The sequence below is a fragment of the Nuphar pumila genome, chromosome 10 (assembly GCF_984573655.1).
Source record: "Nuphar pumila chromosome 10, dmNupPumi1.hap1.1, whole genome shotgun sequence".
Taxonomy (NCBI): domain Eukaryota; kingdom Viridiplantae; phylum Streptophyta; class Magnoliopsida; order Nymphaeales; family Nymphaeaceae; genus Nuphar; species Nuphar pumila.
This window is the reverse complement of record NC_143258.1, coordinates 30,734,557-30,751,798: the sequence shown is the minus strand read 5'-3', so window position 1 is coordinate 30,751,798 and position 17,242 is coordinate 30,734,557. Positions and strand designations below refer to the sequence as shown.

At 42.2% G+C, this 17,242-nt stretch overlaps 1 protein-coding gene across 1 annotated transcript; it reads left to right on the top strand.

Annotated features, from left to right (window-relative positions):
- The first annotated feature begins 7,217 nt into the window (after positions 1-7,217).
- Positions 7,218-7,670, top strand: LOC149826598 (uncharacterized). The gene has a single exon (XM_090018344.1). The coding sequence runs from the start codon at positions 7,218-7,220 to the stop codon at positions 7,668-7,670; it is 453 nt and encodes a 150-aa protein (XP_089874470.1).
- The last annotated feature ends 9,572 nt before the right edge of the window (positions 7,671-17,242 follow it).

Genomic DNA, 17,242 nt, shown 5'->3' with positions numbered 1-17,242 from the left:
TGAGCCTGTATGCTTGACTGGAAGGGTGAATGGGATTCACACCTGTGTTTGGTTGAGTTCGCTTACAACAACAGTTACCACGCTAGTATCGGGATGGCCCCGTACGAAGCGTTGTATGAGAGACCTTGTCGATCACTGTCTTATTGGGATAATATCAACGATATATCGAGAGAATCGCCGATTGTTTTTCAGCACTTCACTCAGCAGGTGCAAAAGATTCGAGAATGTTTGAAGGCAACGCAAGATAGATAGAAGAGTTATGCCGATAAGAGACGTCGTGAGTTGTCTTTTGAAGCTGGTGACATGGTTTTTATCAGAGTTTCACTGACGAAGAGTGTGTTTCGCTTCGGTAAGAAAGGAAAGTTGAGTCCGAGATACATTGGACCGTTTGAGATTTTGGCAAGGATCGGTGAAGTGGCATATCGTGTCGAGTTACCTCCGCAGTAAGCCCACATTCACAATGTTTTTCATGTGTCGATGCTAAGGAAGTACATTCCTGACTCATCGCACATCATTCGTTACGAAGATGTGGAAGTGCAGAAGATCTAACTTTGACAGAACGGCCTATCGAGATAGATGATCGACGAGATCAGGTTTTGCTTACCAAGACTATTCCACTAGTTAAGGTACATTGGCAGCACCATGGCATTAAAGAATGCACATGGGAAGCAGAAGCGAGCATGAGAGAGAAATATCCAGAACTTTTTGTAACCTCCTAAGGGTGATTTCGCAGACGAAATTCTTTTAGGAGGGGAGGATGTAAGGTCCACGATTTATTTTGATGTAATATTATGTATATATGTTGAGATCGATGAAAATTTTATTGATTGACGATTTTTGAAATTTAACCTACATTGAGAATCGGGTTAAATCGCATAATTTTACGTAAAAGGGTAATTTCAGAAAATCTAGAGCAAATTAATTTCCAAAATTTTTAGGGTAAGTTTGGAATAGGGCTATGGTGATTCACCCCGAATTTAAGGTCCGAACAACGAAAAAACTTCATCAGTGCATGTGAATTACGGAGGATCGCTTAGAAAATTAGCGAGGGCCTAAACGAGACCAATTTCACTTGAAACGAAGATTTCTTTGCTTGAGTAGCTGTGTGATGACATTTACATTGATATTATAAAATAAAATTATTAAGCATCATGGAAAAAAATCAATGGAATTTAATTAAAAATAAAAATCGATAAAATAAACTATCCATTCTTTCCTTGGTCAAGGTCGACCAAGGCCCTTTTTGTCCACTCTGGAGAGCCTTGGGATGACCAAGTCCATGGAACCATCTCTTCACGTTGACCATCTGGGTTAGTGGCACTATTGTAAGGAATTTAATAGCTTATAAAGGGAGGGCCACGATTGGCCCTACCCAAATTATTAGAAAGAAAATATTATTTTTTTCATAGTAATGACATGGCATAGTAATGAAGAAGGAGTTGACGTTTTAGCATGAGAAGAGGTCTTGCATGGCTTGGGAGGTCGACCTTCCCTCTTGGGAAGGGCGTGAGACCTTGGAGAGATCCCAAGGAATCTTCCCAAGAGGGAAAAGCCATCATTGGGTTGAACATTAGCCTATTGGATGCATGGGGCGACAGTCCCATGGCATCTTTGTAAATTCTAAAAGCTGAATTCAAATCTCACAATTTGAGTGGAAGGGATGGGCGGCGGTGGAAAATCATGTTCCACCCCAGCCCTACATCTTGGATGGGGGTTTCCCAACCCTCCATCTCAAACCCAACCTCTTTAAAACCCTCTTGGAAAAGTTGAGCCCCTTTAGTTGGGCGATTTTTCTAAAATCTCTCTAACTCTCTCTCTCTCTCATTCTCTCCACAAAACTCTCTTTCCCTCTCTCACCTTCTTCTTCCTCCAGTCGTGGGATTGCCCCATCGTTTTCCTACAAGGAGCAGCTACTTACCTCCTCCATCCTTCAAGTACTAAGGTGAAGATTCAACTCCACACATAATAGTTCGTTACACATGAAGCCGTTGGGGCATTGCATCCATGCATGCAGGCCCAACGGTGGATTAGCTTGTAGAAGTTGCTATTTGAATCTTGTTTCACCATGGTTTTCCAATTGCTAACTTGCTGCATGCATTTACAATCAGGTTCTTTTGATTTTCCTTTCAATCACATTTCAGTTTTTTTTATCTTCTATGCATATTTTCTGTTAACTCAACAATGTAATACCTTTATGTTCTTAGTTGAGTTCATGGCGGGTTCCTGGCCAAAGTGACATTTCTGGGGTGTGCTGGACTGAGCTGGGCTCGTCCAGCCCACACCCCGTTGGCACCTCTTGCAGTGCATGCCAACATGTGGTGGGTGCGCTGCAGCCACCATATTTTCCCCTTTGTTTTAGCCGGTGTACCGGGTTCAACCCAGTCCCAACATGTTTGGGACTGGTGTTGTAGCCTGTGCTAGACTGGGTCAAGGCGTGACCAGGCCCCCTTCGGCCCCTTTTATATATATATATATATATATATATATATATATATATATATATTTTTTTTTTTTGGTTCGTTGGTCCCATTCGGACCTTGGCGCGTGGGTCAACCGGGTACCCAAGCATTTTAGCAGGTTGGGGCTGGCCCATGACAGGCGCCCAACCCTGCTTAGCAGTTGTACTTCGAGCCACAGGCCCTTGTTCATGACTTTGGAGGATACATGCTCTGGTCCAGCAGACCAGACCCCTTTAGCCGACCCTCCTACCCTGAGATTAGGGCTGGGCGCCTCGCGGGTGGCCCGTGCGCTCAACAATAGGCAGCCAGAATTTTTTTGTTGTTTTTTGAGTTTCTTTTTTTTTGCATAGCCATGGTTGGGATGAAGTGCAGGTCTGAACCATGGGTTCAGACCAGCACTACAGCCAGCTGGGCCGGCTGGTGCATGAGCCAAGACCCAGCTCGGGCTTGGCACTTAGTGCCAAACCGGTTTTCACTTTGTTTGGAGCTGGGTGTGCTCCACTAGGTGCTGAGCACCCTTGTCATTTTTCGGCTAACCTGCTGTCACATGCAGGTCTGAACCAAGGTTCAGACCTGAGTGTGTTGGCAACTGGGCTGGCACACAGTGCTAGCCTTGGTTTCTTCTTTGTTGTGACCGCGTGCCAACCACGTTGAGCTTGGCGCCCCGGGCCGAGTGTGGCGCCCTCCTTTCAGCCCAGGTCTGAACCAAGTTCAGACCTGTTTACGGCTGACAGCAGTCTGGCCTTATGGACCAGACTCTCCTAACCAGCCCCCTTAGCACCCAGGTTGCGGGTTATCCGCGGCTGCCTTATTGGCAGCTTATTTCAGCCCCAACCGAGGCAGTACCGTGGTAGGGTCCAAACTGAGGATTTGACCAGATTAGCATAGTGAACTTAGTAGTCTGGTCCGGAGGACCAGACCTGCATAGGCACATAGGCCCCTCGACAGCCTGTACACTACCTCTTGGTCGGCACCCTTGCAGCCCTGTCACACCACCCAATCGGCTGTTGCAAATGCAGAGTCGTTCCTTTTAAGTCCAACACGGAAACCTACCCTCAACCGAACCATAGTGGTTCAAACTCGTAATTGTCTTGCCCCGCACCCTTTCACACTTTGGTTAGGGTGTTTGGCACGTGTGCACGTGCCTTGGGATGCATCGGGTTCCGGTAGTCATAAATATAAATATAAATATATATATATATATATATATATATATATATATATATATATATATATATATATATATATATATATATATATATATATATATATATATATATATATATGTGCATATCTATAGGTATACACACACGTATACATACACATTTATGAGACTTGCAATATTGAACGTAAAATAGGTACATATATATATATATGCTGTTAATTGTAAGCTTTATAAAAATAGATATATTTGTTAATGCACGCAATTGAGCGTTTCAGTGTGATCGAATGGACATGTGACACTCTCGTGTCCCGTCCAAATGTTCCCTCAGAAAATTTTACACTCTGAATTAGGTATGAGTTTCCTTAGTGTTATTTGCATTGTCTCGTTAATTGGTTTGTTTCGGGTCTGCGGGCGCGGCACTTCGAACCGTGGAAAGCTAATGTAATCCCCATTAGAATGGGATATTACCAGAAATCACCTTTGACACATATGTGTGTCGTACTGCGTAAGGAACACCCTCACGCCTTGGTTTACGTTCGACGAACTAGTAAAGTAAGCAGATGAACACTATTACAAATCCATGCACCTAGAGACTACGTTGATTTAGAATCGCAAGTACTGTTCAGTACCTTTGTTTTGGGTCTGCAGGTGCGGCAACCCACACCGTGGAAAAGCTAATGTTATTCCATAAGATGGGAATATCCCAGATTTTACCGTAACATGTAAGTGTGTTGAATCATGTATGATGGTCCTTCATGTCGCAATTGCATCTTCTCTGCAAGAGCGACGATCCACCGTGGAAATGCAAATGTAATTCCCATACGTATGGGAATATTGTTAAATTCAATCTCGACACTGAAGTATGCAAAATAGTGCATTTTTACTGTGAGAATAATTGCATGTTATGCAAAGTGCCAATGATAACGATTTAGAGACAACTTCTTGAGTAATGGAAATTGATGAAATGTCATATGCATGAAACTGTATATTTACTTGTCTCTCAGAAATGAAATTATACAATGCCTCTGTTACTTATGTTTGTGCAAAGGTTAGAAAGCTTGCAGTACTCTTACACTTTTCACATGGCACATCTTCACACTGGTACTGAGTAGTGCGTACCTCGTTTGGTACATTGTTGAGGCATTGACGAGTGCACAAGGTGCACTTACTTCATGAAATAAAAAGATTAAAACTTGAACACCATAGGGTATGAATGAATATGACTTATTTTGGGCTCAGTTGGAGTCCTTGGCCGATGGCCCTTGTGTTGTGAGAGGACTCTTATGTGACTATACCCTGAATTAGAAAAGAAATAATATGGTGTTGTGACCGCTTTCACGAGCGGGGTGCTTTGTTGGCCGCGTGAGGCTGAGCACGTGGATGGGCAGGCCAAGTCCTTGTTTTGCGTACTCTATGGGGATTACGAGTCAAATTCCTCGTTGAGAGGTATGACTGAACAATGAGCCTAAGAAAGATAAACCTGCTTTGCCCCATTCACAAAACGGTTCACCTTGGAGAGGGTGGATGGTTCAGCCCTGAGTGACTTGTCGTTACTACAACACGTGTTTTGACAGGAGCCGTAGCGCCCTTTGGCCTCAAGTCACTCAGAGTCAGGGAGGTCGAGGTTACCTTTTTAGGACCTCACTGCTGCAGTAGTATGGATTTCAATCCTTGTCTATGCGAGAGTTTTCTCCCAGTTGCGTGTTGCTTGCATGAGGTTTACTCGGTCTGTAGCATCCTCGGTTACCACACTAGAATTGAATAACAGACGCCAGGTGCATGTCTCACAGAATGTGAGGTTCTTTCGTTTACCCGAAGGAGTAATCAGAAGAACTTAAAGACTAACCAATCAGTTGACTTACTGTAGTTGCTACTTTACTCGTTCAGTAGTTTTCTCTTCAGTTACTTTGCTTGTTCAGTTGTTACTTTAGTTTCTTACTTGTTCAGCACTTGTTACAGTTCAGCTACTGCTTGAGTTACTTACGTTACAGTTACTTCAGCTCTGTTTCCTTTCACTTGACTAGTACTTGTCACTTTCGCACTTACCTGACACAGGCACTTACACTTGTTCCTGTTTTCCTCTTAGATTGGTATATATATGTGGTTGTTTCTTCACCACCTCGCAAGAGGACTGACCATATTTTATGGGGATGTAGGTGACGAACAGGTGGAGTGCTGATGCGACGACACATGGTGGAGGCTTGGGGACCCACACTTGAGCTGCAGATCATGTCCCTTGTGGTTATGGGTTTTTGAGACTTGGTTGGGATATATTCCCTATTTTTGGACATTTTATACTATTTCATTCTGTAAACTTTAAACTATCGAGTTGTATGCCCTCTTCACACTTGTGGATTTACTTTATTTAAATTGTTGTTTACTTGTTGCACTCACCTGTGGCCGCCCAGACTCGCGGCTTTGCAGTTTTTCTTACACCTTGTTTTCCGTTGTTTGCTAGTAAAACAAAAAAAAAATCATAGAAAATTTTAAGTTTTTCCAAAGTCGGTGTTTGAGGTGCCACATTTTTTGGTATCAGAGCAGCGTTAAAGTGTGGTCCTAGCTTCATCATGCATCGTCCATCACATTGTAAGTATGGTTAAGCTTTCTTTATTTTGTTGTTTCTCGCTTCCTAGTTAGTATTGTGTACTTGGTTCTGTGTGTGGGTTAGATGTCGATGAACCCGAGTTACGGCAAGATTTTGGAAGCTCTTCAGAACCTGACTCGAGGCGAGGAGGCCTTCAGTGGAGTTATGCAACATTTAGCATGTAGTGTGCATATGTTGGCACCTCCTTGTGCCAGGTGTTTGGTTGATCACGCGGGACAAATCTGTTCCCGTGAGTTGGCTGATTGCCCCTATTGCAGTCTTCGAGGGCATGTCGAGGATGAATGCCAGACGAAGCTGAGGGATGAGCTCTGGAAAAGCAACGCTGATGATATTGAGGATGTATCTTCGGTCACTGGACCCTTAGTCGTGGAATTGGATAGTCAGGACGGAGATAGGCGTGGAGGGATAAATTCTCTCCAGTATTCTCCTAAGTCGTATCTGTATGTTGTTGCCTCGGAATATGTGTCAGAACCTCTTGTGTCGCCAGTAACGATGGAAGTCCAGGAGATTTTTAACACGCCATTGAGGACTCCTGCTTCTCCTCCTCGTGTCAGGCCGAGACGCTATGGAAGTCGGAAGGACTACAGTGTTTTCTACACTAGCCTGTCTTGAGAACATTGTGTTATGTTGTGAGAAACACTAAGTCAGTGTTTCGTTTTTGAAGTTTGCTTAAGTTGTTAGCAGTATTTGATTAACCCTGTCTCAGTGAAGGGTGTTTCTATAATGCTTGCAGTTTTCTTATTAATGAAATGAATTTCCTACCTTTGAGTTCTTGCCAGTTGCTTATGTGTAAATTCTACTTATTTAGATAACGTGGCGTACGCGATGTGATGATCTCATGGAAACGCTTAACAACCTTACAGAGGTTGTTGGACGCCAGGCAGAAACGATATGGAACATGGGTGAGCACATTTAGCAGGCCGCCTAGGGTCAGGGAGTTCCTGCCCAAGTTCCAACTGTAGCAGTACCATATAAGCAACTCATGAGCATGAATCCTCCATCGTTCGACGGGAAAGCAACATCTGAGGCAGCTGAAGATTGGGTACGGGAGATGGAGCAGATCTTCTATGTTCTTCAGTTCGGCGATGATCACAAGGTGGACTTCGGGATGTATCATCTCAGGAAGGATGCTGAAAGGTGGTGGGCTACCACCTGGGAGATTAAGTTCGACAACCAGCCGATCGAATGGGAGCAGTTCATTGAAGCCTTCTACATTGCATACTTTCCAGCTCACGAGAGGAGCGGGAAGATGCAAGAGTTTCTCGATCTACAGCAGGGTAGTTCGTCACTTGTGGAGTACGTCACTTGTTTCCGCAGTTTGGAGAGATTCTGTTTGAACTATGTATACCATAGAGAAGGAGCGAGCACTGAAGTTTGCTTGAGGTCTAAAGTCGGCTTTGCGGACGAAGGTGTACACGCGTGCACCGACGATAGTGGATGAGGCTTTAGAGACAGCCTCCTTATTAGAGCATGATTGGGTGGAATCTCAGATGGCTTCAGCATCTCGACAGCAGCAACATCATCGAGGCCAAAAGAGTTGGCCGAGAAAGAGACAGTTTCAGAACAACCAGGGTGGAAGGAAGTTTCATCCTCTGTCAAAGAAGAATCGAAACAACAACAGTAGCAACAACACCAACCAACAACAGTACCAAAACCGACGGCCCCAACATCAGCAGCGCCAGTTCCAGCAGCCGCAGAAGCAGATCACTGCGGCAAGTTGCCCAAAGTGCACCACTGACCATCCAGGGCGACCCTGCCCGGGTGACACGGGCGGTTGCCTTTATTGTGGCAAGATGGGCCATTACATCAAGGACTACAGAAAGAAACAAGCGGATGACCAGCAAAGAAATATGCCAGGAACTTCTCAGCAAGCGCAGCAGAGGCAGCCTCAGCCGTATCAGCAGCAACAGCATCAGCCGAAGCAGACTAACCATAAAGTCATTGTCAAACATGCATATATGGCAACTATAGAGCAAGTGACCAAGGGATAATTGGTACAAGGTACTATCTCAATCGTCGGACATGCATCTTTTACATTATTTGATTGTGGTGCTTCATATTCTTTCATAGCTGCTGGATTTGCCCATACTTTACCTTTGACAGTAGAGTCTTTGAATTACCCGTTGGAGGTCCGCACTCCGACTGGTGATCAGTCTTTTTGTGATTTGTACATTCTGAGCATCGAGGTGTCAGTCGCAGGGCAGAACCTGTCAGTTGACATAATCTTGCTAGACATGACAGAGTTCGATGTCATTCTAGGCATGGATTGACTTTTTGAGTATCATGCTCAAGTCTTTTGTCGAGAAGGCAAGGTTGTTCTTTTTTAACCTGATCGTCCTGTCTTGGAGATCAAGCTTCCTCGACCCTTGCGCGATAGTCGTATGATTTCTTCTTTCAAGGCTCAGAAGTATCTTCGGAATAGGGGTATGCATTCTTGGTCAGTATTGCTCCAGTCGAACATGAGATGGTTTTGATTGATGACTTGGACGTGGTCCGAGAATTTTTCGATGTGTTTCCGGAGGAATTACCTGGTTTACCTCCGAAGCAAGAGATCGAATTTTGTATCGAGTTGTTGTCTGGAACTACTCTTATTTCCAAGGCACCTTACTGTATGGCTCCAGCAGAACTTGAGGAATTGAAGCGACAGTCGGAAGAACTCTTAGATCAGAGTTTTATTTGACCCAGTGCTTCCCCGTGGGGAGCACCAGTGTTGTTCGTGAAGAAGAAGGACAGATCATTGAGGTTGTTGATGTCTTCTTTATAATCGTTGTAATTTTGAAAAGATTTTTAAATGAAAAAACATGTGAAAACCAGACATCAAATAATAAAAACCGGTTCTCACTAGTGGATGAGACCGGGTCGAACTCAGGGAACAAGAATATTTCGTATTCAAACACACAATTCTAAACTATTCTTTATTGCCGTATTATTAAAATGTAAAATTTTCGAGAAAAGTAAAAACAACTAACTATTACAACAAATGAATACCCTTCGCAGAGGGCGTAAAGTGCAATATTTACAAACTCAAATTTAAATTCCTAATTCTAAACTAAAAAGTAAAAAGAAGCTCTACTCTTCGTACTTCGTGTCACATAATCACTTCCGCTCCACTCCTGTGCTATCCTGCACAATTCAAATGAACACGAGCAGTACCAAAGATACTAATAGTGACTACACTAAGCAAAGTAAATGCTAAAATACTATGACTAAACAATTCACTAAGCACTTTTAAGAACTAAATTTAAAATAAAAAACTAGCCGACCACATTATCTTAACTAAGTAAAACTAATTTCTAATTAACTAATATGCAATTAAATGACTAATAGTTACCGAATCACACTAATGCTAACAATTACCTAAACTCATTACAACACACTTATCAGTTGACTTATCTATGTAACTAAGCAACTAACAGGTCAATTAACAACTAACCTAACAACAACTACACTTTATAACATTTCATTAAAAACTTAGTTACATTTCAAATCATGCTAATTAGAATTCCAGACATTCATCAACTTGAAATCTAAAGATAATGAACAACAATTTCCACTTTCAATTTAATCCAATCTGTCAATAGCTCTTGCCGGAATTTAGATAATACTGAAAAGTGATTTTCACTGATTTCCAGTAATGAACAGTGGAATGCCAACAATTTCCAGCAACATTCAGTGAAAGCACAATCCAGATTTTATAGACTTCACTGTAGCACAGTAAATATACAGTGTTCACCTGATATCAAATGTTCAATAACAATCAATGAACATATTCAAAAACTAATATCAATTAACAAGAATTACTGATCATTTTTTTTTAATCTAAAACTCGATGGAATTTTCAATTCATAATAGAAATCCTCTACCAGAAACAACAGCCATGTAGAAATCTTCACTCTGATTGTGAAATTTGTGGCTAACACAAGGGATTCCGATCAGCTATCCACTGCAAATCTAAAGCTCTGATCGGTACCAGAGTTCTTGATGTCCAAATGATCAAACCAGATTGTCAAAGCAACATAATCACAAATCTGTATCCAAAACAAGATTAAAAATCGATCCAGATGATCGATCCAATATTTGAAGAATTGTATTGGAATCCGATGACAGATTTTTAAATCAAAGGAGCAATGGATTTCAGAATGTAAACTGGAATTTAGAGTTAATATTTATCTAACTAAAGAATCAATTTCAGAATTGAAGATCGGAAAAAAAATCAGGAACAGCAATCGAAGATCATTTTTTTTCTTTCTATTTTTCTTTACACAGAACACAACATGAATTTCACAGAAGAAGACAACCTGAATTCATTAACCAGAAGAAAACGCTAAATGTGGAAAAAGAACAGAAGAAGAAGAAGAAGAAGAAGATTAAATGCTTACCGTGAAATGGAAGAAATCGGGGAAGAGGTGGCGGCCTCCACCTTGTGCGCTGCTGCCGACTGAAGAAAAACCACCGGCTGAAGAAAGAGAAAAATAGGGATAAAGGGAAGAAGAGGTAAGGAAGAACCAGTGGTGGAGAAGGGAAAGAAGAGAGGGAAGAAAGGGAAAAGAGGGGAAAAGAAATGGGTTAGGCGCACAGGGGAAGACGCCCGATTTTTCTGTTTTTTTTTGGGTTTTAAAGAGTTCAAACCGGTTCACCGGTTTGTTTTCAATATTTTTTTTAAAAACCCAAACCGGTTAAACCGGTTTGTAACAGAATTTTTTTCAGTTTTAAAAATCAAAAACCGTATAAATCGGTTTATTATAAAATTTTCAAAAGTTAAACACCAAACTATTTATTTATAAAGAAACTCAAAATAAAACTATTCTAACTAATATTTTTTTCTTCTTTTCTAAAAAAAACCAACACTTAAAATGAATATAAAACTATTTTTCTCCATTTTTTTATTTTTTATTTTATTTTTATTGAAAACTAAAACTACACTACTATGTTAATATCAAACATTAAAATATGTACTAAAGTATACAAATAAAGCTATTTTTCATACATTTTCTATTTTGAAATCATTTTAGCTCATTTAACGAAAACTATCATAAACTTGGGTTTTTAAAACATTTTTTCATAAAATCATGCATATTTTAATGTTAATTCAACTTGAAATATATGCATGATCAGTTGTGCATCGACTATCAGATGCTCAACCAAGCGACGATCAAGAACAAATATCTGTTACCTAGGATCAAAGATCTTTTCAATCAGTTGCAGAAGGCGAAGATTTTCTCAAAGATTGACCTTAGGTCAGGATATCATCAACTTCGTATCAGAGAAGATGACATTGCGAAGACAGCTTTCAGAACAAGGTATGGTTTATACGAGTTCGTGGTGATGCCTTTCGGCCTCACGAATGCCCCAGCTGCATTCATGGATCTGATAAACCGGATTTTTTGTCTGTTCGTGGATACGTTCGTGATAGTGTTCAAAGATGACATCTTGGTCTATTCAAAGAGTCCTGAGCATCATCGAGAGCACTTGCGTATTATTTTGAGTACTCTTCGTGAGCATTAGTTGTTCGCCAAGTTCTCCAAGTGTGAATTTTGGCTCGAGCGAGTTATGTTTCTTGGGCACGTGATATCGAAGGACAGAGTGTCAGTCGATCCAGCTAAGGTTGAAGCAGTTCTAGGCTGGAAGCAGCCTCTGAATATGTCTGAGATTCACAGCTTTCTTGGATTGGCAGGTTATTATCGACGATTAATCCAAGACTTTTTGAGGATTGCCCAACCTTTGACGAAGCTTTTGCGTAAAGGTATCAAGTTCGAGTGGAATAGTGCTTGTGAAGACAGTTTCGAGATCCTGAAGTCAAAGTTGACAACCTCGTCGGTGATAGCTTTACCTTCTGGCATAGGTGGTTTTATGGTGTACATAAACACCTCTGGTACCGGATTGGGTTGTGTGCTAATGCAGCACGGATGGGTGATTGCCTATGCTTCTAGACAGTTTAAGACCCATGAGAGGAATTACCCGACACACGATTTGGAGTTAGCAGCAGTTGTGTTTGCTCTGAAATTGTGGCGACATTACTTGTATGGAGAATCGTTCGAGGTCTTCTCAGACCACAAGAGCCTCAAATATCTGTTCTCTCAGAAGGAGTTGAACATGAGGCAGTGACGTTGGCTCGAGTTCATAAACGATTACGACTTCACATTGTCTTACCATCCTGGTAAGGCGAACGTTGTGGCGGATGTGCTTAGCCGCAAATCGAGTGGTGTTCTGGCTAGCCTCGTGTGGAGCCAGAAGCTGATTAAGGATTTTGTAGCCTAGAAGCCTTTTTCAGTTGGAGGTGGTTCGATCAGATTGTCTAGTCTGACCATTTGATCAGAGTTTTTGCCGAGAATCGTGGAGGCTCAGAAGCTTGACGACCAGTATGGTAAGTTTCTAGCCTTGGCAGAGCAAGTAGATTCTTTCTTTAGTGTGTCAGATGATGGCAGCATTCATATGAGAGATCGTCTTTGGCTTTCGAGCGACCCTGAGCTGAAGAAAGAGATTCTTGATAAAGCGCATATGTCGAGATATACGATTCATCCAGGTGAAACGAAGATGTTTAAGGACTTGCAGCGGAAGTATTGGTGGAATGGTATGAAGCGCGAGATAGCAGCTTACGTTGCGAGATGTTTGACTTGCCAACATGTCAAGGCGGAACACCAGCATTCTGGTGGTTCCGTGCAGAGAATCGAGATTCCTCAATGGAAGTGGGAAGACGTTACGATGGATTTTGTGGTAGGTTTACCGCAGACTTGACGTAAGCATGATGTGATTTGGGTAATCGTGGACAGACTCACCAAGTCTGCCCATTTCTTGCCTATCAGGATCAGCCAATCTCTTGAGAGTCTTGCTGACTTGTATGTCAGAGAGATTGTGCGACTGCATGGTGTGCCGAGATTGATCAATTCTGATCGTGATCCCCGATTTACGTCACGACTATGGGGACAGTTGCAGTCTGCTTTGGGGACAAAGTTGAAGTTCAGTACAGCCTTTTATCCCCAGATGGATGGATAGTCTGAGCGAATGATTCAGACGCTAGAAGATATGTTGCGAGCCTGTATGCTTGACTGGAAGGGTAAATGGGATTCACACCTGTGTTTGGTTGAGTTCGCTTACAACAACAGTTACCACACTACTATCGGGATGGCCCCGTACGAAGCGTTGTATGGGAGACCTTGTAGATCACCGTCTTATTGGGATGATATCAGCGATAGATCGAGAGAATCGCCGATTGTTTTTCAGCACTACACTCAGCAGGTGTAGAAGATTCGAGAATGTTTGAAGGCAGCACAAGATAGACAGAAGAGTTATGCCGATAAGAGACCTCGCGGGTTGTCTTTTGAAGTTGGTGACATGGTTTTTATCAGAGTTTAGCCAACGAAGAGTGTGTTTCATTTCGGTAAGAAAGGAAGGTTAAGTCCGAGATACGTTGGATCGTTTGAGATTTTGGCAAGGATCGGTGAAGTGGCATATCGTGTCGAGTTACCTCCGCAGTAAGCCCACATTCACAATGTTTTTCATGTGTCGATGCTAAGTACATTCCTGACCCATCGCACATCATTCGTTACGAAGATGTGGAAGTGCAGAAAGATCTAACTTTGATAGAACGGCCTATCGAGATAGATGATCGACGAGATCAGGTTTTGCGTACCAAGATTATTCCACTAGTTAAGGTACGTTGACAGCACCATGGCATTGAAAAATGCACATGGGAACCAGAAGGGAGCATGAGAGAGAAATATCCAGAACTTTTTGTAACCTCCTAAAGGTGATTTCGCGGACAAAATCCTTTTAAGGAGGGGAGGATGTAAGGTCCATGATTTATTTTGATGTAATATTACGTATATATGTTGAGATCGATGAAAATTTTATTGATTGACGATTTTTGAAATTTAACCTACATTGAGAATTGGGTTAAATTGCGTAATTTTACATAAAAAAGGCAGTTGCAGGAAATCTAGAGCGAATTAATTTTCGAAATTTTTAGGGTAAGTTTGGAATAGGGCTATGGTGATTCACCCCGAATTTAAGGTCCGAACAACGAAAAAACCTCGTCAGTGCATGTGAATTACGGAGGATCGCTTAGAAAATTAGTGAGGGCCTAAACGAGACCAATTTCACTCGAAACGAAGATTTCTTTGCTTGAGTAGCTGTGTGATGACATTTACATTGATATTATAAATTAAAATTATTAAGCATCATGGAAAAAAATCATTGGAATTTAATTAAAAATAAAAATCGATAAAATAAACTATCCATTCTTTCCTTGGTCAAGGTCGACCAAGGCCCTTTTTGTCCACTCTGGAGAGCCTTGGGACGACCAAGTCCATGGAACCATCTCTTCACGTTGACCATCTGGGTTAGTGGCACTATTGTAAGGAATTTAATAGCTTATAAAGGGAGGGCCACGATTGTCCCTACCCAAATTATTAGAAAGAAAATATTAATTTTTTCATAGTACTGACATGGCATAGTAATGAAGAAGGAGTTGACGTTTTAGCATGAGAGGAGGTCTTGCATGGCTTGGGAGGTGGACCTTCCATCTTGGGAAGGGTGTGAGACCTTAGAGAGATCCCAAGGGCTCTTCCCAAGAGGGAAGAGCCATCATTGGGTTGAACATTAGCCTATTGGATGCATGGGGTGGCAGCCCCATGACATTGTTGTAAATTCTAAAAGTTGAATCCAAATCTCACAATTTGAGTGGAAGGTGTAACGCCCTGGATTTCCAAAACAAAGCTAAGTTAAAATTTTCATAAATTTCTTTTTTTTTCTTTGCAATGGAACTTTGAAAAGCTTTTTATCAGCGGAATCAGACGACAATGAGTCGTCGGTTTTAGAAAACTCCGAGCACGTTGTAGGTATATGGCCAAGCAACTCATTGACCACCGAAGTGTTCCATTTTATCAAAAACTACATGTTTATTACAACATCACTGCTTGGAAAAGCAGTGTAGGTTCAATAAAAGGAAGCAGTACAACTTTGTTTAGAGAAACCCTGGAACTCAATGCCGCCTTGCTTCGCATATCTTCACGCAAGTCCAACACCTGAAATCCCCATTAAACGGGGTCAGAACCACTGATGGTCTGGTAAGCAAGCAAACATACATCCATTCAACTCGAGTATATGTGATGACCACTCAAGGTCGCAATTTGTAATAACGACACTCAAGCCTCCAAGACTTAGCGTATATCGCAAGAGCCTCCTGAGGGCTATGAGTTGAACATCTACGCAAGTCTTCATGACTTCGCATAAGCCTCTTCAGGGTTGTGAGTTGGAATAACCGCTCAAGTCTCTACGACTTAGCCTTGACCTCTTGAGAGTCACAAATGGATGTCTAGCTCAAGCCTTTATGCTTGGCACATTCGTATCCTACGAATCTAAGGACAACTCTCTGAGCTTCGCTTAGTCGTATGGATATCAATGGGGTTCTTTCCCAATCGGTCCAGTAGTATACTGACCATGACACCTTCACAAAGGTTATGCAGGACTGACTCAACAACGTCCATACACGCATACATTCAAAGTATTGTTGTACCTAAGCTAATGCTTTGTTTCGATAATTGCACCTCCCCCTAGGCTTAAGGGACTCATATCTGGGCGACAACGCGACGATCTGAGGGTTGATTATTCTATGTATTTTAGATACCCTAGAGGCCTGTTGACCCCATCCCCCTAGTAGGACGGTACAACATACCAGAAGAGATCCTTACTAGGTATTCGAATGCATTCTGTCACTGCAGTAGTTGGGTTCAATCCTTAGATATTTAAGGATAACCACGACCTCCATACCTCTGAGTGATGGAGGCCATCAATGAACTCTATCAGGTTCGGGTGAAATATATGTCACTCAAGGTTGCGCCATCACCGTCTTCCTCGGTGAGAAATTCTGAAAGGACTCTGTCGGTCTTACAATTACTTGACGAACATTGCATGCCTATAGGGCAGCCTTTGAGAAGTATGTACCCGACCCCAATCAACCACACGGCTTTCACTGTGGAACAAAGGTTTTATTCATATGCATGCTTAACTCTGCTCTCGGCACTTCGGCCTTGACGAGCACTTCACCCCTTTCGATGGAAACAACACACTCTTGCTCAGCGGCCCTTATGAGTCCTATTGTCTGATAACTCACAATGAGCATGTACATGACTCGATCTCTACGGATCGGCTACTCGGTGTATTTTTACGCAACGAGCTCAGGACCTCGTCAAGGCGCTACCACTACTTCGGCGCAACGGCTCTTACAAGTACGGTGCCCTTACAGGTATCAAGGAGACGAGTCATTCTAACCTTGTTTCAACAAACGGCACCGTTGTGCTACTTAACTGGTTCTGGCAGCTCTTTTGCCAACCATTCTGTCAGCACCTCCTCTGCTCTATCGGCAGTGGTGTGACAAACCTTTCTACATTATAGAAGGCGTTCCATGAATTGGGTAGCACTTCGTTATATGACGAAGTATCCTGCTACGTTCTTTCTGAGCTATTCTTAGCTTCTTTTAGAAAATTCAGCAGCACTTCCTCTCTTTAACGGAGAAAGTGTGTGTTTCTTTTATGCATTTCAGCGGCATCTCCCCTCTTTAGTGGGAAATCGCTACGCTTAACTCGAAAAATGGATGTGCACTGTTGTGCGTACTTTGCATCCATCAAGGTTGCAGGAACCCTGGGCCATAGCCAGGCCATACGTAATTGACTTAATCTTTACATAAAGAGCATTTTGCCAAAAAGCGAAGTTGTTCCAATAGGGGATTCATTCGTCAAGCAGAATCTTGAACGAGGAGCAGTAAGGGGATCGCATTGGCGATTTGGAGTTAATCTCCATTTAAACGCTCATTTACGTGCCATATGTGACGCCCCAAACCCCGACCTTGGAAAAACCTTTGGTTTTTAAACAATTTTTTTTTATAAGAGTTTAAAACAAATAACAGAAGTGCAAAGGGGTAAGCAAAGGCCGCAAGTCTGAGCGGGCCATAGTAAAAGATACAAACCACATGTCCATTTCAATTACATATAACATCAGAGTTTTACAAAATGAGAT